This window comes from Delphinus delphis, chromosome 6, assembly GCF_949987515.2.
Source record: "Delphinus delphis chromosome 6, mDelDel1.2, whole genome shotgun sequence".
NCBI lineage: Eukaryota > Metazoa > Chordata > Mammalia > Artiodactyla > Delphinidae > Delphinus > Delphinus delphis.
The window spans coordinates 36,684,157-36,705,420 of record NC_082688.1 but is presented as its reverse complement, the minus strand read 5'-3'; the positions used below and the strand labels follow the sequence as shown (position 1 = coordinate 36,705,420).

General features: G+C 51.4%; 2 protein-coding genes across 2 annotated transcripts; one reads left to right on the top strand and one right to left on the bottom strand.

Annotated features, from left to right (window-relative positions):
• The first annotated feature begins 975 nt into the window (after nt 1-975).
• NPR2 (natriuretic peptide receptor 2) lies at nt 976-18,314 on the top strand. The gene is made up of 22 exons (XM_060014532.1): nt 976-1,965; nt 2,791-2,996; nt 8,641-8,754; nt 9,058-9,193; nt 9,437-9,531; nt 9,759-9,891; nt 10,119-10,203; nt 10,444-10,564; nt 10,727-10,801; nt 11,011-11,088; nt 11,323-11,427; nt 11,545-11,616; nt 13,601-13,760; nt 13,940-14,095; nt 14,173-14,341; nt 14,501-14,647; nt 15,146-15,269; nt 15,488-15,556; nt 17,144-17,318; nt 17,390-17,488; nt 17,756-17,847; nt 17,981-18,314. The coding sequence occupies exons 1-22, from the start codon at nt 1,299-1,301 to the stop codon at nt 18,044-18,046; spliced, it is 3,144 nt and encodes a 1,047-aa protein (XP_059870515.1). The 5' UTR covers nt 976-1,298; the 3' UTR covers nt 18,047-18,314.
• Nucleotides 18,315-18,514: 200 nt separating this feature from the next.
• On the bottom strand, nt 18,515-20,599 carry SPAG8 (sperm associated antigen 8). The gene is made up of 7 exons (XM_060015333.1): nt 20,562-20,599; nt 19,712-20,459; nt 19,435-19,609; nt 19,213-19,258; nt 19,014-19,128; nt 18,829-18,891; nt 18,515-18,730 (listed from the first exon to the last, which is right to left on the bottom strand). Exons 1-7 carry the CDS (start codon nt 20,597-20,599, stop codon nt 18,515-18,517), a joined length of 1,401 nt encoding a protein of 466 aa, XP_059871316.1.
• Between the last annotated feature and the right edge of the window lie 665 nt (nt 20,600-21,264).

Below are 21,264 nucleotides of genomic sequence, written 5' to 3'. Positions count from 1 at the left end.
CCGTCAATGAGAGGGGTGCTATCGTTTACTAGGTGGAGGACAAGTGAGGATACCGAATATGTGGGGATCCCTGACTGTTTCCTGGAGGCTGGAGTGTTTGAGGGAATCAGGGGAGTTAAGAAAGGAGACCCTAAGAAGAGCGGGATACGCGAGGGGTGGGTAGGGAGGCCCTGGGCTCGTGGGAGTGTGTGAGATGGAGAGCGCGCGGCGGGGTGGCCCAGGGGCCTGGGGGAGACGGGGTAGGCCTTAAAGTGAGGGGACGCCCGGGACCTCGCCGGCCTGAGAGGCCCTTGCGCGGAGCCCCCGGGCTGTCGCCGGGTGGGTTGGAGACCTGGGAGGTCCCCGGGCGCCCGGGTGGGAGTGGGGAGTCGGGAGGGGGGAAGACAGCAGGCGCCGGAGGGTGGGGCCGGGCGGGGGAGGAGGAGGGGCCGCGGGGAGGGGGCGGGGAAGGCGCGGGGCGGGGGCGGGGGCGGGCGGCCTGCCCGGGGAGTCACACTCTGCAGCCGCCGGCGCAGCGAGCGGAGACGGCCGGGCCGCGGCAACCTGACCTGGACGAGCGGCGCGCCCGGGGGCCCAGGCGGGGGGCGGGAGGAAGCGCGGGGCAGCGCCGGCCGCCCGGACCCAGGAGAAGCGGAGCAGAGAGGAGCGGGGACACGGGCGGGGCCGCCGCAGCTCCGGATGGGACCAGCGCCCTGGGCCCGTTAGTCCAAGCAGGAGCTTCGGGAGAAGCCTTCACAGGGAGATTTACCCCTGCCTTTCCTTCTCCTCCGGCCCAGGCCTCGCTTCGCTGCCCGCCTGCCCATGGTCCCAGTCCTTCCGCCGCGCCGGCCCCCTCCCACCTTATCCCCTTGGTCCTTCTTTTCGCCGCTCTCTGCCCTCCTAGCCCTTTCAGCGGTGAGGTCCCCCCAGGCCTTCTCTTTGTACCAGCCAACCCCCCCGCTCCACCCCATCCCAGTCTCGGATCCCCTTTTCCTTCTCAGCTTTAGATTCATCAGACGAATTCACCTCTCGCTCTCCCCATCCCAGTCACAGGCCCCCTTGGTCCCTGCCTCCTCCTGCCACCCTACTCTTGGCCCTCCTCCGTCCCTGCCCTAGGCTGGTGGACCCACTCCCCGGGGCTTCCTCCCATCTCCTCCTCCCCGATTCCTGCCACTTTCTGTATCCCAGCCTACCTAGCTTATCCTCACTTCTCTCCCTGGCGGCCTTCCCCAGGTTCCAGGCTGGGCGGTGCTTGTGGCTCCCCCGTAGGCCAGAGTGGCCCCAGGTTCTGGGGGGGGTGGGGCCGCTGCTTTCTCCCCATGGCACTGCCATCACTCCTGCTGGTGGTGGCGGCCCTGGCAGGTGGGGTGCGTCCCCCAGGGGCGCGGAACCTGACGCTGGCGGTGGTGCTGCCAGAACACAACCTGAGCTATGCCTGGGCCTGGCCACGGGTGGGTCCCGCTGTGGCACTCGCTGTGGAGGCGCTGGGCCGGGCGCTGCCCGTGGACCTACGGTTCGTCAGCTCTGAACTAGATGGCGCCTGCTCTGAGTACCTGGCCCCGCTGCGCGCTGTGGACCTCAAGCTCTACCACGATCCCGACCTTCTGTTGGGCCCCGGTTGCGTGTACCCCGCTGCCTCTGTGGCCCGCTTTGCCTCACATTGGCGCCTTCCCCTGCTGACTGCGGGTGCTGTGGCCTCTGGTTTTGCGGCTAAGAATGAGCATTATCGTACCCTGGTGCGCACTGGTCCCTCTGCTCCCAAGCTGGGTGAGTTTGTAGTGACGCTACATGGGCACTTCAATTGGACTGCCCGTGCTGCCTTGCTGTATCTGGATGCTCGCACAGATGACCGGCCTCACTACTTCACCATCGAGGGCGTCTTTGAGGCCCTGCAGGGCAGCAACCTCAGTGTGCAGCACCAGGTGTATGCCCGTGAGCCGGGGGGCCCTGAGCAGGCCACCCACTTCATCCGGGCCAACGGGCGCAGTGAGTGTGGCCCGGGCTACTTAGGGTCAGGGGAGGAGGGTCGCTGTGTCCCTGGAGCTGAGCACTGGGAAGCTGTAGATGGAGATAGCCGTGGAGGAGCCGAATGTGGTGGTTGGGATCAAGAAACACGTGTGGATGGAGCCCCTGGGAGGGGCTAAGGCGTTATGTTGGGGGGCTTGTGGATGTCACAGACAGATGTGAACAAGGAGTAAGATGGCCTGAGGGGAGAAGCTTGTGTCGGGAAGAGTGTGGGATTGGGGGAAGTTGAATTTGGGGAGCAGTGTGAGTTCCCTGGAGTAGTGAGTGTGGTTGATGGTCACTCCAAAATGTGTGCCTGTCTGTGAGCAGAGACTTCTCAGACTGGGCCGCCAGTACCCCTTGGTGGCATAAAAAGCGTGAAGACTCCATAAATGGGCTTTGCGGTGCAGCTGATTAGGTTGGGAAAGACAGGTAAAGCTCCCACTGAGAGAAGTTCTGAGCAGTCAGTGCCTTTGAGCTTAGGGAAAGACAGGGCAGAGTGGGGGAGTGAGGAGGGCTGGCGGGGAGCAGCAGGCAGGGCTCTGGGAAGAGGAGGGGCTTGAAGGATAGCTCCCTTCCTCTGGGGTCTGGAGTCAGGCTCTGACTTCTGCCAGATGGTCCATACGGTCCCAGGGTACTTATGACATAGACTCCAAGGGGGGAGGGATGGGGAACATCTGCTGGGTGGTTGATAGATTAGGGCCTCTCTTCCTCGCTAAAGATGGGAATGCAGATGGTCAGAGAGGGGGCTGTCTAGGGTCCTGGATGCTTTCTCAGAGTGCCCCTCTGTCACGTACCTGCTCCCAGTTGTGTATATCTGCGGCCCTCTGGAGATGCTGCATGAGATCCTGCTTCAGGCCCAGAGGGAGAACCTGACCAACGGAGATTATGTCTTCTTTTACCTGGATGTCTTTGGGGAGAGTCTCCGTGCGGGCCCCACGCGCTCCACAGGCCGGCCCTGGCAGGACAATCGCACCTGGGAACAGGCCGAGGCCCTCAGAGAAGCTTTTCAGGTATCATTTGAGCCAAACTTGAAGGGAGCAGGGAGAGGAGCTTTTTTGGGAATTCTCTGTCTGTCACAAGACCCCACAGAAACCCTAGCAACAGGGCAAGAATTGTGAACCACAGGGATTAAATGGACGGAGGCTTTCCAAGTCTAGTCTCACCTTTGTGGCTCTTTCTTAGTGTGTCTTCCAAGGCTACCTCCCAAGATCCTGGAACACTGACTTTTCCTAAGTACCAATGGTACATATACCGTGGGGTGGGGGGGCGGGGAAGTTCAGGAAAAGATCTAGACCCCGCCCCTGGGAGGGCTTCCACCCTTTCTAGAGAGGCGAGGCATGATTGTGGTGCAGTTAGATACAAGTACAAGAAAGGATGTGATGATGTGTCCTGGAACAGACACTAAGAACTTGAGTGGTTCAGAGGAGAGAGTCACTGTGGGCTGGGTTTAGGGGAAGCTGTTATAAAGGAAGCAAGACTCTATGGTGACTTTAAAGATAGATGTCATATTCCTAGTCAGAGTGGGAGAGAGGATGCAGGCAGCTGGAGCAAAGAAAAAAAGATGGGAATGGACATGTTTGGGGATCCAAGAAGATACTGACCTGACAAGAAAGAATGGTTCACTTGGAGCACATTATAGGAAATAATGCTGCAGAGGTAGATTCAGATTAAGGAGAGCTCTGAACCTAAGACTGAGGCGTTTGGACTTGAATGGTGGGGTCTTTGAGGTTTTTCTGTGATGAGAAATATACTGACAGAACTCAGGTTGGATTAGAAGAGGAGGAGACAGTGAGGCCACCTGCAATAGGTTAGAATGCGGTATGGAGGTATGGGCTTGAACTATGGTGATGATAGCAGGAATGAAAAGAGATGGATATGAGAAGCAGTTTGTAGGGAAAATTGACATGACTGTCTTCACTTCACTTCTCTGCTCAAAACTTTCAATGACTTATTTCCTACAGAATAAAGTCCTGACTCCTTATCATGACATTTAAGATTTTATACAGTCCTCAACCCACTTTTAAAATCTTACCTCCCAGTACTGCTGAGTACTCCAGCCGGCTAGACCTCGCTCAGACCTGCTACCTCGGGCCTCCCTGCCCCGCTGCCTTTGGGCTCTTTGCTGCTTTTGTCCACAGTGGTCTTCCTCCCCTAACCCCAAATCTCTCCCTCTCAAAATCATACCCATGAATTGCTCCCCGATTCTCCCACCAATTTTTCACTTACTTATGTATATAAGTACTTTTTAAAACTTATTTATGCATACCCCCTTCTTATCCCAAAAAGAATTTGAGGTGGCGTATAGGATAACCTTCAGGTCTTTTCAACCCTGAGATTCTTTGACTCTAAGTAGATGTGTATAAGGGCTGGACTTGGGTGGCCACCTTCTGCAATGAGTAAGGTTTTATGTGGCTGTGATTATATATTCGGTAGTGTCTGACTGTGAATGACATATCTGTTTGCATGCCTGAGTATAAGTCTGTGACCGTCACACTTGAACACGGGCAGTGGCAGGACAGGTTTTGTTGCTGCTGAACTTTTGCCTAAAACGACCTTCTCACCTTTGTGTGTCTGGATAATGCTTGTGTATTCTATAATACTCAAATCAGTTATTTTCCCTTCTAGGAAACAATCCCTGAATCCTCAGGTTGGACTGAATTTCCCACTCTTGTGCCTATCTCTAACTCCTCTAGAACTTACAACATTATTCAGTCAATGTCTGATTCATCTGAAGACTGACTCATTCTGTTAGTGTTTACTTAGCTAGCACCTGTTATGTCCTAGTCACTGTGCGAGGTGCTAGTATACAGCAGAGAACATAACAGATGTCCCTGCCTTTTGGAGCCTACATTCAGTAGAACAGACAGACATAAACAAGCAATAGATACAAACATAGAACAAACTGTGATGTGTTACTTAAAAAGAGAAAAAAAGCATAGCGTGGTATGAGAGGAGAGTATCAGGGGGGTTGTGCTTTAGCTAGTGTGGTCAAGGAGGGTCTCTCTAACCCTCCCAGATGGGAAGACTCCACAGGCTTCTGGGCCATACTCTCTTTGTGGAGGGAACACCTCTCTTCTTGTGGGAGAATTCCTACCAGCCAAGGGGCCCCAGCACTTAGGGTAGGAGGAGGAGGGATCTAGTCTGCTAACAATTAGTTACATACAGTTGACTCTTGAACACTGTGGGGGTTAGGGGCACCCACCCTCCATGCAATCGAAAATCTGAGTATAACTTTACAGTCAGGCTTCCCTCTTGGAGGTTCCATCCACATCTGTGGATTCAACCAAGTGTAGATCATGTAGTACCATGGTCTGCGTTTATTGAAAAAAATCTGCATATCAGTGGACCTGTGCAGTTCAAACCCAAGTTTTTCCAGGGTGAACTGTAAATTAATTCTCAGCTCTCCCACTCACTGTAGGCATTATTCAGACAGAAAAACAAAGAGGGAGGTTTTGCTACGATATAAGAGAAGGGGCAGTCAAGAATATGCTGAGGGGAAAATCAAAGGGAAGTGGTGTGGTCAGCTCCAGACAAGGGTGAAAGAGCAGAGAGCCCACACCCCAGAGATACCTGGCCCGCTGGGGTCCCAGAGCAGGCCAGCCTGGAAAAGGTGGCGGCAGAGGTGAGGAGTCCCTGATACAGATGCCCACAGCCTTTCCAGGAGGGTGTCATGCCCAAGGAAGGGGTCCCAGCTCATGCTGGATACTAGCTACTGGGGGAGAGGACTCTCAAATTAAATATGTTGCTATGATTTTTCTCCCTCATTGAACCGTAGCCGCTTGAGGGCGGGGACCATGCTTGTCTTTGTATTCCGTGTGCCTAGCACGTTTGTTGAATGGAATCAACGTGTGTGTTGGGAAGAGGGGGGATGGGGTTAGGAATTCATTTAGACAGGAGTAGAGCCGGCAGGTACTGTAAACCAAGATGATCAACCAGGAAAGGGAAGGATACGTAGATACGGTGGAACTAACCAAATGACTAGGCTCTAAGGATCCAGAGGCTCTGTCTGGACATTTGAGGACATTCTACAGGGTCAGAAACCCAGGGAGAAGCCACAAACTAGGTGACCAGCATGAGACTGGGGTACAGATGGGGGACACCAGCGGCTAGAATGGAAGTAAGCAGTAAACCAAGGGCCGTGGAAGGCAGCATCTCTTGTGGAGACCATTCTGTTAATTTAGGCCACTGTTAACAGCGCCTCCTGCGGCAGCCAGAGTGGGTCTGGGTGTGAGTGGGCCCACAGGCAGAGCCAGGCATCTGCTGTCCTTGCACATTTCCCGGGTGCCCTCCTGGCTTCCACCCACCGCTGTACCCATTTTGGCAGCCTTTGCTTTTTTTTTTTTTTTTTTTCCGCCTGGGGTCCCCTGTGCAACGGGACACAGTTACCTACCTTTACCTTCTCTCTAGCCCCTGAGCAAGAACAGAAATTCTTTGGAAGTTCTTCTGCTTCTCTCTCTTTTTTTTAGTAGCTGGTAACCACAGCAAAACAGAGTCGAGCATAGCAGTTCTCAAAGTGTGGTCTTGGGATCCTGGGGGCCCCTGGAATCCTTTTTTAGGGGGACAATGAGGGCAAAACTAGTTTAAAAATAATACTAAGGTGTTATTTGCCTCCGTCACTCTCATTCTTCCATGATTGTACAGTGGAGTTTTCCAGAGGTTATGTGACGTGTGATGATGTCATCATTCTGGCAGCTATAGGAGGTGTGCTTGTGTATTCTTGTGTTTTAAAACTTTGTCAGTTTTAATTTCTAATATGGTAAATATTGATAGATGTAATCCAAACAAACAAAAGCTCCTTGGGGTCCTCAATAATTTCTAGTAGCGTAAAGGTGTCATGAGAGCAAAAAGATTGAGAACTGCTAGTCTAGCAAAGAAAAAACCTAGGCAATTACTTTTTAAAAAGCATTGAAAACCTATTATCAACCTTTATAATGAAATAGACATTGTGTGAAGCCTCATCTTTTCAAGTTTTTTAACTAACTTTTTACATTTTTTGTCAACCGTATCCTACCCTTCTATTTTTCTTTTATTCTTTGAATAGGTATTACTGAACGAACCCTTCCAGCCCCACCCTCAGTCTCCCTCTCCTTTTTAATTCTGCCTGACAGTGGGAGAGTATTAGCAGTGTGTGATCAAGCATCCAAACGCTCCAGTAAGAATAATTACATCATGAAGTAGACTCCAGTCTAATATAATCAATGTGTATTAGAAACTGACTTCATTATTTCCTACCTGGAATGAATTGATCTATAATAGGTCGTAAGTGATATATCTAGTATCTCTATGGTACTTTCTATGACAGGAATTAACACAACTGGTAGAAACGGCTAGTTTTATTTTTTAAAGAATCAATTTTATTTATTATATTTATTTTTTGGTTGCGTTGGGCCTTCGTTGCTGCACATGAGCTTTCTGTAGTTGTGGCGAAGGGGCGCTACTCCTCGTTGCGGTGCGCAGGTTTCTCATTGTGGTGGCTTCTCTTGTTGTGAAGCACGGGCTCTAGGCGCATGGGCTTCAGTAGTTGTGGCACACGGGCTCAGTAGTTGTGGCTCGCGGGATCTAGAGCACAGGCTCAGTAGTTGTGGCACACAGGCTTAGTTGCTCTGCGGCACGTAGGATCTTCCCCGACCAGGGATCGAACCTGGCAGGTGGATCCGCCTTGGCAGGTGGATTCCTAACCACTGCGCCACCAGGGAAGTCCCAAAATGACTAGTTTTAATCTCTCATTTCACAAAGTCACGTTTCACAAAATATATTGATCTGAAGTCTTTCCCCAAAGTTGCAGTGCCAGTTCCCTGACGAAGGCAGAGGCTGGTCTCAGTGATTGTGGAGGCCTGAGGTGGAGGCAGAGGCCAAGAAGCGGGAAGTGTGTGAGGCCAGTGGGCCAGTGGGAGCCAGGCAGGCATCCCAGTGAAAGACAGAGACATGCTGACTGTGGCCAATGAGAAGTGTGCATGACTGAGACCATGTGTGCCACTGGCTTATCTATGAGATGTGTGTGGGCGTGTGACTGTGTGTTTTCCTTGTGACTCATGATGTGTGGGACTATGCCAGTATGCAGGACTGAATATGGTGGGTGTTCCATGCACATTAAAGGAGCCGGCTCATGGCTTTTTACAGATGGAATCACTCTCTCAAAGGATTTCCCCCAGTTGTCATAGGACCTGAAATCTCTAATTCACTGGGTGGAGGCACTGTGCTCAAGTGGCCCAAATGAAAATGTAAACATTTTACTGAGAACATTAGCAGTAATTAACACCAGGGAGAGGAGCTGTTGCTCAGTGTTGTCCTTGCCAGTAAACAGGTACCCAGAAAGGATGGGACAGAGGAGCTGTGAGTGTTATGGCAGCCCTGCTGGGAGGCCTGGGTGGTAGTAGGGGCTTCAGGACGATGAGGAGCCCAGTTTGGGGGATGGAGTTGACTTCATGTATTTCCTGTGCCATGTGCTGTCCCCAGAGTATTAAACATACACACACATACACACACACACACACACACACACACACACACGAGTTTAGTACCCTCTCAGCCTTCAGAGTCACCCATGTACATTTTATATCATGTATATTTCAGCAAGTTTCCCTGTCCTGCTTCCTCTCTTCCCCTAATGCCCATCTTGAATCATTTCCACTCTCCCATGTGCTGTTCGTACAGATGGTATTGGTCATCACATACCGAGAACCCCCGAATCCTGAGTATCAGGAATTCCAGAATCGTCTTCTGATAAGAGCTCGGGAAGATTTTGGTGTGGAGCTGGCCCCTTCCCTCGTAAGTAGATCTCTCTTTCCCCGAGAATCAGGCCAGGCTTTGAGGAAAGCCTCTTCTCCCTAACTCAGAATCAAGCCTTGGCCATGGAGGCAGCCCTACTTTGGGGGCTGTCCACTTCCATTCAGGATTTTCTCTTCTGCCTTAGTGTTCAGTGAGGTAGGGATGGCACCTTAGGAATGAGAGGAGGGAAGAAAGCAAACCAGAGCGAGGAGAGGTAGAAGGAGACCCCAGAGATGGAAAAGGGGGCTGGGGAAGGGGCCTGGCAGGACCTTTGGAGAGCACTGCTGAAGTTACCACCCCCAGATGAACCTCATTGCTGGCTGCTTCTACGATGGGATCCTGCTATATGCTGAAGTCCTGAATGAGACGATACAGGAAGGAGGCACCCGGGAAGATGGACTTCGAATTGTCGAGAAGATGCAAGGAAGAAGATACCATGGTAATGGAGAGGGTCAGTTGGAGGCCAGAGTGCCGCTGTCACGCTCAGGAGTGGAGTGGGCAGAAGAAAACACAGACACCAGGGGCAGGAGGGAGAGTTAGTAGGGGTCAGAGAACATGGCAGAGGTGGACACATATTAAGAATGGGGGCAGGGACAGACTGTGAGGTGACTGGAGGGATTGGGAGGATAGGAGAGGGGCCTAGGGTAGATCTCAAAGTAAGGGGTACTCCTTTCTGTCTTAGGTGTAACTGGACTGGTTGTTATGGACAAGAACAATGACCGGGAGACTGATTTTGTCCTGTGGGCCATGGGAGACCTGGATTCTGGGGACTTTCAGGTGATGGGGGATGAGGCAGGGAGGAGAGTGGGGGGCCTGCAAACCCAGCTTTCAGGGGGTCAACGGGGGCAGAATCACAGGTTCTAGAGGCAGGGACTTATTTCCTCTGCTGGAGCTGCTTGGTGGGTGGGCGGTAGGATGGGGAGAAAAGCACCCAAGTAGCTGGGTTTGGGGGGAGGAGGCTGGTGGGAGCAGGCCTGTGGGCCCTGTTTTCTCCTTCCTCACAGCCTGCAGCCCACTACTCGGGAGCCGAAAAGCAGATTTGGTGGACAGGACGGCCCATCCCCTGGGTGAAGGGGGCCCCCCCCTTGGACAATCCCCCCTGTGCCTTTGACTTGGACGACCCATCCTGTGATAAAAGTGGGTGTGTGCAGGGACTGGGAGCAATCCTTCCTCCCTTGACTTTGCATTCTTTTACCTCCTCCTCACGGGCTCCCCCACCCTTAGCTCTATATCACCTGTTCTCCCATGCCCCCTGCCTGCTTCTTTACCTCTCGAGATCTGTCTGCTCCCTGCACCTAAGAGCATCCCCCCTCCCCGTTCACAGCACCACACACAGTCTTTCTCAGGGCCCCCTCTCCCTTCAGCCCCACTTTCCACTCTGGCAATCGTGGCGCTGGGCACAGGAATCACCTTCATCATGTTTGGCGTTTCCAGCTTCCTCATTTTCCGGTGAGTTCTGGGCTTTCCGCTGACCTACTCCCTCCCTCCCATTTCCACACAGCCTTCTGGCTGAGGCCAGGAGGCCCCTAGAACACGGGGGAGGGAATGCATCCCTCTCTCTCAGTCCTGTGTCTGGGGCGTGACAACCGCAGCTTCAGGAGCTGCCGGGAAGTCTCTGCAATCCCGCTGTTGGCTTCTGGGGTGGTAGGATTGGGCTTGCCAGTCAACTGAGGTGTGCAGTCCTTACAGAAAACTGATGCTGGAGAAAGAGCTGGCTAGCATGTTGTGGCGCATTCGCTGGGAGGAGCTGCAATTTGGCAATTCAGAGCGATACCATAAAGGTGCAGGCAGTCGCCTCACACTGTCGCTGGTGAGCCCTCGTCTCAGCTGTCCCTCTGCTTCCCTCTGAGTGCCTGTCCTTTCGTACCCTGGACCTTTCCCAGCACATCAGCCTGTAATGATAGCACCTGCGCTACCACCACCATCTAATGTTCCTTTCATCCTTCCGCCTCCATGTTGCCCTTGGCCCCAGCGGGGATCCAGTTACGGCTCGCTCATGACAGCCCATGGGAAATACCAGATCTTTGCCAACACCGGTCACTTCAAGGTGAACAGTCATCCACTTGTTCTGGTCCCCACCATTTCATTCTCTCTCATCCACATCTGTCACCTCTTCCCGTGACCCTCTGCTCCTCATAACCCTCCTCTCTGTCCAGCTGATCTCCTGGATGCTCCCACAGTTCTCCAGTCTTTCCCAGCACCCAGAGACCCATTCTGATATTAATGTCCCTCTTCCCCTTTCACTCCCACCATCAGGGAAATGTTGTTGCCATCAAACATGTGAATAAGAAGCGCATTGAGCTGACCCGGCAGGTTCTGTTTGAACTCAAACATGTAAGTCGTGGTGTATGGGTTGAGGGCCAGGGGTAAATAAGAATGGGGAAGGGGAAGGGGAAGGGGAGGACTAGGGAACAGTAAAATTGGCTAGGAGGGCAATGGGTTTATTTATAAATGATTTCAAGTTGTAAGGACAATTAAGAGAAAGGTCCTCTCATGTAGTGGTAGATTTCTGTATCTAATTTTTAGCTCTTTCAGTTCTCTTTTTCTTCCTTTTTTTTTTTTTCCTAGATGAGAGATGTTCAGTTCAACCATCTCACTCGCTTCATTGGCGCCTGCATAGACCCTCCCAACATTTGCATCGTCACCGAGTATTGTCCTCGTGGGAGTTTACAGGTGAGGGATATAGGTGGGGATTATAGGGGCGGGGGAGATAGGCCCAAAGTTACACTGACTGTGCAGGTAATAGTGGGGCTAGGAAAGTCACATAATCTATTCCATGTCACTTACCAGGATATTCTGGAAAATGATAGCATCAACTTGGATTGGATGTTTCGTTACTCACTCATTAATGACCTTGTTAAGGTGAGTCTTCCCCACTCCTCCTTGAGTTCATCCACTTTAAAATGCCTCCCTCTTTCTATCTTTGCTTATGATTTCTCTTCCTAGTCTAAAAATTCCATCTCTCCATTTCCCCTTATTCTTAAGGTTGGGTAATAATGGGTAAACAATGGATTTGGGGCTTTTAATTGGGGGGAATGAGTTTTATCTGCCACAAAGAGTCCTGTACTTGTAGAGAACTTTTGTCTTCCTGCCCTAGCTCAAATCTCAGATCTCAAATATCTCAAATCTCTCTCCATCATCTTTTCTTTTTCCTCCAAGAGTTTATATTAAAATCTCTTAGCAGGGAAAAATTAATGGGGTCTCCAAACATTTATCTTCTATTTTTTTTCCTCATCATTTACTCTCTAACCAATATTTCACGTATCTGCTCTTTTGTTCAGACAAACTGAAATTCGAAATGAACATTTATTAGTAAAACTAAGAGAAGCCAAGGAAAATTATACTAAATGTTTGGTATCTTCTAATATACTAGGTTTCAGCTATTTTCAAGTGACCCAGAGGTCTATGGGTTTGTGAAGGCATAAATTTGAATCTTGCACAGGTTGGACAGGTGTTTAGAAGCAAGTCCCCTAGCCAGTGAGCTAGCCTAGTGGATCACCTGTACCACACCTGGAGCTGGCTTCGGTTTCTCTGCATAGTTTTCAAGAGGTTATTTAAAAAATTGTGTGTGTGTGTGTGTTAAAGTTTGCCATCAAGTCAGAGATAAAATATTAGGTAAAGTTGATGTGGTGCTCAGCTGGAGGTGTGATGATAAATGTAAGAAAAACATGACTCTTGAGAGAACAGTGATTTGATGGAAAGGTGATTTAGAACAAAGCCAGAAGCCTAACATCTGTATTCACGAGTTTGGAGAGTCCCAAAGGTTTGTTGATATCAAGATGAAACGAATAGAAAGGAAGAGTTCACAGAGACTAGAGTTTTGAGTTGTTTAAGCCCAGAGCTAAACATTTAAAGGAGGTTAGCATACAGGACACCGTATCCTTTTTCGGTTCCACCTGAACTGACTTCCCAGGGGAAGCACCACTCTGCCTTCTTAGGACCTGCCTTAGAGTCCCTTACAGGCAACCTTTCTCTCCTCTCTGGCCCCAGGGGGGCCAGAAGTTTCAGGCTTCTACGTTGGCTTGGTAGCTACCTGCTACCTGTGTCCATTTCCCAGGTTTTTCTAATTTACTATTTTCTGCACTTTCTCTCTGGCCCGACATCCCCTGTAGTAGATGGCTTTCCTCCTCTATCTCGACTTGCCTGCCTATACATGGTTGTATGTTAAAGTTTACAACTGGCTAGTCTTCCTTGGTGCATCCAGGTACTCTTGATACCTGGATCTCAAGCCATGTCTTCCTGCGTAGTGGCCAAGCATTTGAGGTCACCATGGGTGTTGTATTCTTGGAGTTCACCCTCAGAGTTCTGATCCCTTCATTACTCAGAAGACAGACCGCCCTCTCCAGGGTGATAACTGATAGCTCCCCTTGTCCTTCCTCTTAAGCATGTCTCCTATCCCTGGTGCTTGGGTGCTGATATACTGCTTAAGGTACCAGGAAGAGACGACTCTCCTATTTTGCCTGCTTCCTGGGGTGGAAACTGTACAAAGGATGCATTCCGAAATTAGCTTATTGTTTTTATGGTCCCGAGATCTTTTTTTTTTTTTTTTTGCGGTACGCGGGCCTCTCACTGTTGTGGCCTCTCCTGTTGCGGAGCACAGGCTCCGGACAAGCAGGCTCAGCGGCCATGGCTCACGGGCCCAGCCGCTCCACGGCATGCGGGATCTCCCCGGACCGGGGCACGAACCCGTGTCCCCCGCATCGGCAGGCGGACTCCCAACCACTGCGCCACCAGGGAAGCCCATGGTCCCAAGATCTTTAGACAGCTAGCTAATGTCCATCTCACGGAGAGGGGGTATCCCAAGCCAGATATGATCCAATCCCATGACTTGATCTGTATCCTGCAGGGCATGGCCTTTCTCCATAACAGCATTATTGCATCCCATGGGAGTCTCAAGTCCTCCAACTGTGTGGTGGATAGTCGTTTTGTGCTCAAAATCACAGACTATGGCCTGGCCAGCTTCCGATCAACTGCTGAACCTGATGACAACCACGCCCTCTATGCCAGTGAGGCCTTCCCCCACAACCTGCTTTTACATTGCTCCCCCGGCCCTGATCATTTCCACCTACGGAGGGTGGGAGAGGGAGACGGAGTGACAGTAATACGGCGAGCATTATAGGAATGAGGCCAGGTGGGCTTGGGGATTTCCTTTTTGAGGACCTGGCCACCTGTTCCCTCTTTTCAGAGAAGCTGTGGACTGCCCCAGAACTGCTCAGTGGGAACCCCTTGCCAACCACAGGCATGCAGAAGGCCGATGTCTATAGCTTTGGGATCATCTTACAGGAGATAGCCCTTCGCAGTGGTCCTTTCTACTTGGAGGGCCTGGACCTCAGCCCCAAAGGTGAGAGTCAATCTACGACCCAGAGCCTCCTCTACTTGGGGGACCTGTTCTTCATCCAAACCCTTTATCACCCTCAGAGATTGTCCAGAAGGTCCGAAATGGTCAGCGGCCTTATTTCCGGCCGAGCATCGACCGGACCCAACTGAACGAAGAGCTGGTTTTGCTGATGGAGCGGTGTTGGGCCCAGGACGCAGCTGAGCGACCAGACTTTGGACAGATTAAGGGCTTCATTCGCCGCTTTAACAAGTGAGAGGGCACTATGGTGCAGGAGCTCCCCGGGGCTAGAAGCCTCATCACTCTTAGTGGGTGAGGTGGGGTTGGTGGGGCCGAGAGGGTGGGTTGGGTAGAAAGCCCTGGGGGTCTTGAGCATCTTGGAGCAGGTACCCTATCCTGGCCTCCTTCCAGGGAGGGTGGCACCAGCATACTGGATAACCTCCTATTGCGCATGGAGCAGTATGCCAACAACCTGGAGAAGCTGGTGGAGGAACGCACACAGGCCTACCTGGAGGAGAAACGCAAGGCTGAGGCTCTGCTCTACCAAATTCTACCCCAGTGAGACTTCTGTCCCCCTTCCTGAATTTTCCTGTGGTATTCTTCTGTTGGTTTCTGCCTAATCAAGCTCCTGAGAACTCACTTCCCAACCTTAGAATGCTGCTTTGTTACATCTCGCTACCATGAGCCCATTCTGGCTCTAGACCGTGTGTTTTCATTCTGTCTCCAAATGAGTTGTGCTGCCTTCTTCCTGGCTTCCCATCCCTTCTTCTTAGGACGCTGCTCTACCAGACCTTTGCTCCAGCAAGTGTATGTAGAACAATCCCAACTTGAGACGTTTAGCCCACATCCCCAGGGATCCCCTTCCAACCCCACACCACCTGTACACCTTACCTTGCCCTGGACTGTAATGTCTTCCCAGCCACCTTCCTTCTCCTCCACCAGGCTCAGCTTTCATGTTAGAACTCATCTCTGCTCCAGCCATACACTCCTTTCCTCTCTCTCGCCCTCCCACCCTCTTTCTCTGAGTTTGGCTCAACCTGTACCTTTGCTTCCTAGTTCAGTGGCAGAGCAGTTAAAACGGGGAGAGACCGTACAGGCTGAGGCCTTTGACAGCGTTACCATCTACTTCAGTGACATCGTTGGCTTCACAGCTTTGTCAGCAGAGAGCACCCCCATGCAGGTGAGAGCCAGGTGAGGGGCAGAGGGTGGGGTAGAGACCTGCGGGAGCTTCACTGGGGCATAGAGATCCTTGATAATAGGGAAGATTAGCTTGGTCTGTAGTTTCCATATCTTGTTATGGCTTGTGTGTTAAGAATTCTTAGAAAGTTGGACAGTCTTAGTTGGACAGTCTTAGAAGGTTGGAAAGTCTTAAGGCCTCTACTTTCCCATCCCTGTTAGGTGGTGACACTTCTTAATGATCTGTATACCTGCTTTGATGCCATAATTGACAACTTTGACGTCTACAAGGTGAGAGCTGGGGCTGCCCTTACACTGACACTCTTTTAAAACCCAGTCTGCCCGAATCCCACATGCCTTACCTGCTCCAGGGTCAGTTTTCCTGCCTGGGTCTCCAGCATCCTAGTGCTAGCGTACCCTTTGTAGACAAATGAGGCTCTGGCACTGTAACTGTACATTCCCGTCTAATCTCTTGTGAATCCTTAAGGCTTGCCTAATCGGAACCATCACAAGATCTAGCCCCTGTCTGCCACTTTTTGCCTGGGGGTATAGGCATAGCCTAGTCATCTTTTCTCTTCTCTTCATCCACTCCAGACATGGAGGAATCATACAGGATGTGGGTATAGAATGATTTATTGGGGTGAGGGACAAGCTATGGAGTGGAAGCTTTTTGTTGAAGTCATTGAGTTGGCACAGGGTAGGCTTTATTGTGCTTGGGAGTAAAAATGATCGGGCTTTGTGACCAACCATGTGGCCTTAGGCAAGTAACAGAAGCTCCCTGAGCCTCAGATATTTTATCTGTATGATGGGAATAATAAATTTATTGTGGAAAATGCCTAATATTGTACAGATAATATTTATTACCCACTCCTGTCCCTTCCCTTTGGACTTACTCTGCCATCTCTGTTATTACTGTAACAAAGAACTCCCATAAACCCTTTACTTGCATTCACCAATTGTTTATATTTTCCCCCATTTGCTTTATTTAAAAAAAATCTATGTCTCCATATATTATTTTCTGAACCTTTTGCAAGTAAGTTTCAGACACAGTGCCCCCTTTTTAAAAGAAATAAATTTATTTATTTTATTTTTAGCTGCGTTGGGTCTCTGTTGCACGCGGGCTTTCTCTAGTTGTGGGGAGCGGGGGCTGCTCTTTGTTGTGGTGCACGTTGCAGTGGCTTCTCTTGCTGCGGAGCACAGGCTCTAGGCACGCGGGCTTCAGTAGTTGTGGCTCGCGGGCTCTAGAGCACAGGCTCAGTAGTTGTGGCGCACGGGTTTAGTTGCTTCCCGGCATGTGGGATCTTCCCGCACCAGGGCTCGAACCCATGTCCCCTGCACTGGTAGGCAGATTCTTAACCACTAGGCCACCAGGGAAGCCCCACAGTGCCCCTTCATCCCTAAACAGGTCAGTGTGTAGTTCCTAAAAACAAGGACCTTCTCTTACACAGCTTCAGTACAATTAACAAAGCCAAGTGCCTGCTTTCTTACCTTTGACACTTCAGGCTGTCTGAGGCTCATTTCACGGGGCCTCGCTGACCTCCCCACCAGCTTCTGTGCTCTTCAGGGCAGCCCTGTTGTCTTGCTTCCCATTTCCTGACAGCAGAGCCTATTTGACCATGTCCTGTTGCAGACAGGGTGTCCATTCAGCAGACATTTGTAGAGTATTCGCCAGGTGCTGGGATGGGCAGGAGGATTTACCGATTCCCTTGACTCCCCTTCTCCCAGATTCTCAGGACCATGGCACTTACTTTCTAGTCAATGTTCTGGCCCCCAGGCTGTCAGGATGACTCATAGTGGTACCGAGCTTGTCTCCTTCTGCCCTTCCCCATCCCCACTGATACAGATAAGAGGTGACCTTTTCATCCCCCTCTCAATCAGGTAGAGACGATTGGAGATGCCTACATGGTGGTATCTGGTCTCCCAGGCAGAAATGGTCAGCGCCATGCCCCGGAAATTGCTCGTATGGCCCTGGCATTACTGGATGCGGTTTCTTCCTTCCGCATCCGCCACCGACCCCATGACCAGCTGAGGCTACGCATAGGGGTCCACACGGGTAAGGCTGACTCTCACTCCTGTCCTCATATCGACTTTTCCCAGGCTCTCCCAACCTATTTCTTCTCACAGGGCCCGTCTGTGCTGGGGTCGTTGGCCTGAAGATGCCCCGCTACTGTCTTTTTGGAGACACAGTGAACACTGCTTCCCGAATGGAGTCTAATGGTCAAGGTGAGACATTAGCCCTCAACCCCAGCATCAGCCTCAACCTGTGTTGGCCTTTTCTTCTTTTCAGAGTTCCTCCAAATCTCATTCTGAGAGACCACAGTTCCTGATTGCCCCATCCTTGGACATATTTTGGTTCTAGTGCATGTGCCCTGGGAAGACTGAGACCCTCCTGAGGGATGGTGGTTGGGTAAAGCTCTCTCCGATCCTGCCAGTTCTTCGGTTGCCTTTTCTTTGATTCTTCTTTCCATCATTTCCCCTATCCCACCCCAGCCCTTAAGATTCATGTCTCCTCTACCACCAAGGATGCCCTGGATGAGCTAGGATGCTTCCAGCTAGAGCTTCGAGGGGATGTGGAGATGAAGGTGATGGCAGGCCATGGGGAGGGAGTCATGGAATGGGAGGATGAACACAATCACGGGGTTTGTGGGGGGAAGGGAGGGAGATATGAGAAATAACATAGAACAATCTGAATTATCTCTACTTCTCCGCTTCCAGGGAAAAGGCAAGATGCGAACTTACTGGCTCCTAGGAGAGCAGAAAGGACCTGCTGGGCTCCTGTAAACCCCACTTCTTCCCAAGTCAGACAATCCCCTGCTGCTGGTACCCGGGTGGGCAGTGGCCATCATCTCTCCACATAGCAGAAGTGGACATTGTCACATGAGATGGAAACCAACATGCACAAAACCCCCAACTTATATGGAAGTTGCTGCCCTTTGCAGCCCAGCCTTGTACATATACCTGTTCCTCTCTGGCCTGGTTCCTTTCCTCCCTACCTTCTGTAAATATCTGTATCTAAACCAGAATATTTTGGCCAAATATAAAACAAACAAAACCAGTCATGGTGACATAATCTGTGTTAGGGGCAACTCCAAGGAAAGGTTATGGGGTATGGACATGGTAACTCACAGAATCACTGAATGAGCAGTCTCAGGATGAGAGAGAACCCTTTTTATGTAAAGAGCCCCTTCACCAAGTACACTTCCTCCCCATCTCTTCAGTACAGACAGAAGGAGATTCCATATTCCACATCTACTTCCCTCCTCGACCCTTAGACAGGAGTAGTTCTACCCCTCCCTCCACCACCTGCCCTCCTCCCTGACAGCCAAGGGAAGATATTTTTCCCAATTGGTGGGAATAATTCTCGGGTTCATAGGGCAAGGGCTGCCCTAGAGACAAAGGCACTGGTGTTGAGAAGCTGCAGTTCTTCCGGAATGGCGTGTCCAGAGTCCTGATGTTACTGACACCCTGGAGGAGTGCCAGAATGAGGACAGAGCCCTCTCTCCTCCAAGCCGGGACAGAACAGCCTCTTCCCCCACTCCCAACACCTGGTCACCCTCACACACCGGTAGCTGTGGTGCCCTCTGTAGCCAGAAGGTTTCAGGCTGTTCCTTAGGGTAGTCGTGAGGCTGTGAGGGAGAGATACTGAATAACTCTTGGCCTGAAGCTCCCTCTCTCAACCTCTGGGCCTGCTGCTTTCCCACAGCCTGTCAGGGCCCAGCTGTACAAGTGGGGTGGGATGGGTTCTTACCTTTGTTGGGGCAGGAGGCCCTGATTGCACCAGCTCCTTTCCATAGTCGTGGTGTGTCACAGACTCGACCTCAGAGTCCTTCCTTGTGGGTTCCTGCTCTGCCTGCACCTCTTTACTACATTGGCCTGGGGGGCATCAAGGCCATTCTCCCCTGATTTTTGTCCTCCCCCTCCCCTTTCCCCTGCACCCAGCCTCTCACCAGATCTGGTGGTGCAAGAACATCTCCAGCATGGCTTCACGTTTCCCTGCGGGAGGTCAGGGAATGGACAGAGTGGGGGAGTCTGGTTAAGAAACAGGCCCAGAAGAAAAAAAATTGGGGAAAAGGAAGAAAAACTGAGCTTTGCGTTTTACACTCATCAGACATTCCTCTCTCTTTCTTCTCTGCTAGACTCACTCTGGCTCATTCTCTCATGTTTCATACCTCGAATTGGCTGAGAGTGGTTTCCTGGGGGCTGGTATGAATCTTTCTGGGTGGTGCTGGAGCACATGGGTGACTGTGGCTCCAGGGTCAGCAGTCCCCGGTGTCCATGTCGGAAAAAGAAACTCTCAGAGCCATCCTGCATGCTTGGGACTTGATCCAGGTGGTTGGTGGCTCTCTGTGGGCCCCAAGTTGAGTGACCATGATATCCTTTCTGGTACCCACCCTCATCGACTGGGGGCAGCCTTCAAGAAAAGGGAGCAGGTAAAAACCTTAATACCTCCTCCTCCCAGTTGTAGAGAAGGCACTGGCCCCGTGGCAGTGTTTCACTGAGAACCTTACTTGTCCCTTCAACCTCAGGGGGCTTCCACAGCCCTCGGGCACCAGGTTCTGAGACTTCCAAAAATTTCCAGGGTTGTTTCTGAGGCTCCCAGTGGCTGTGGTGACTCCAGGAGGCGTAATTAGGGAGCAGATCTGCCCTGGGTTTTATGAAGCCTGAAGGAGCAGAGGAGCTGAAACCAGGGCCCTGGCCAGAGCCTGGCCTATGCCTAGAATCAGCGGCAGGACCAGGACCCGTGCCTCGACCAGAGCCGTTGCCAGGACCTTGACCAGAGCCACTGCCAGGACCAGAAATGGAGCCAGGACCAGGGCCAGAGCTGAAGCCAAGACCAGGGCTAGAGCTAAGGTCATTTGCAGTATAGGGATTCGAAGCAATATGGGAAACAGAGATAGGCTCAAAGCCAAGTCTCCCGTGGCCTATCTTGTGGGTAAATCTGGGTCCAGTGTAGCGCTCCCCAAGAAGACTTTCAGAGGAGGGCTCCATGAGAAGGCTCCGTTCAGAGCAGGGCGCTGGGGTCTTTGTAGATAATGCAGCTGCTTTGATAGTGGAGGCGGCTGCAGTGGCTGCAGCAGCTGCTGAAGCTTCTGCGGTTGCAGCTTCCAGGGCTGACCTATGACGGCCATCCCAAGAAGGAAAGGGATCCGAAATAGACCCTAGTCCTTCGCAGCTGGGCTGTACATCTAAACATCTGAAAAAAAGTGAAAGCGGCAAAGTTGTCAGAAGCGCAGCAAAGCGAGTCTATTAACCTTCCTTGTCCCCTTAAGCCTGCAGCCAGAGCTGTGCCTCTCACCGTGACTGTGATCCCTCGGTAGACTCAGTGGTCTCCATCTTCAGACGCCAGCTACTGGGTTGCCATAGAGACGGCAAATCATTCCAGGAGACTGCGCGGAACCAGAGCTGGGCTGACGGCGAGGGTGGGGGTGGAGGCAAGGTCTCTGCGGGGCGGAAGTCTTGCACCTGGCGTAGTTTGGGAAGTCTGCCTTCCGTCTGGCCTCCCTTCCGCCTCAGCCCGGCGGCTTTTACGGTTCCGCTGGCCTAAGGCCTCGCCCTCCATACCTAAGCAGGACTTACTGAGGCTTTCTAAGGTGGTTCTTTGCGTTGAACAGGCACAGAGCTGTTATATCAGATGAAAGCCTACTTGGTATGTTTATGGAGGGGCAACAGTAGTTCATTCTCAAAAGTGGGGGCATCTTTTCAAAAATTTTAAGGATGGAAAGACATCAGACAACAGCTTAAAAGCAAAATGGTGAGACATGGGAATTAGTCAAAGGGTAGTGACTTTTTTGGTGTGATTAGTTCTCTTTCAATAAAAGGCTTTCACATTGACAATCCTCCTTCCAGCCCCCCTTACAACATGGCTTGGCATCTGAATTGAGCAAGTCTTGGGATTCAGTCCCTTCCTACTCATTCAGGCTTATTCCTACTGCTACTTTTGTAGAGGCCTGACCCAGGTGGACCATGAGTCCTGAGCTCACAGATATATAGGCAAATGC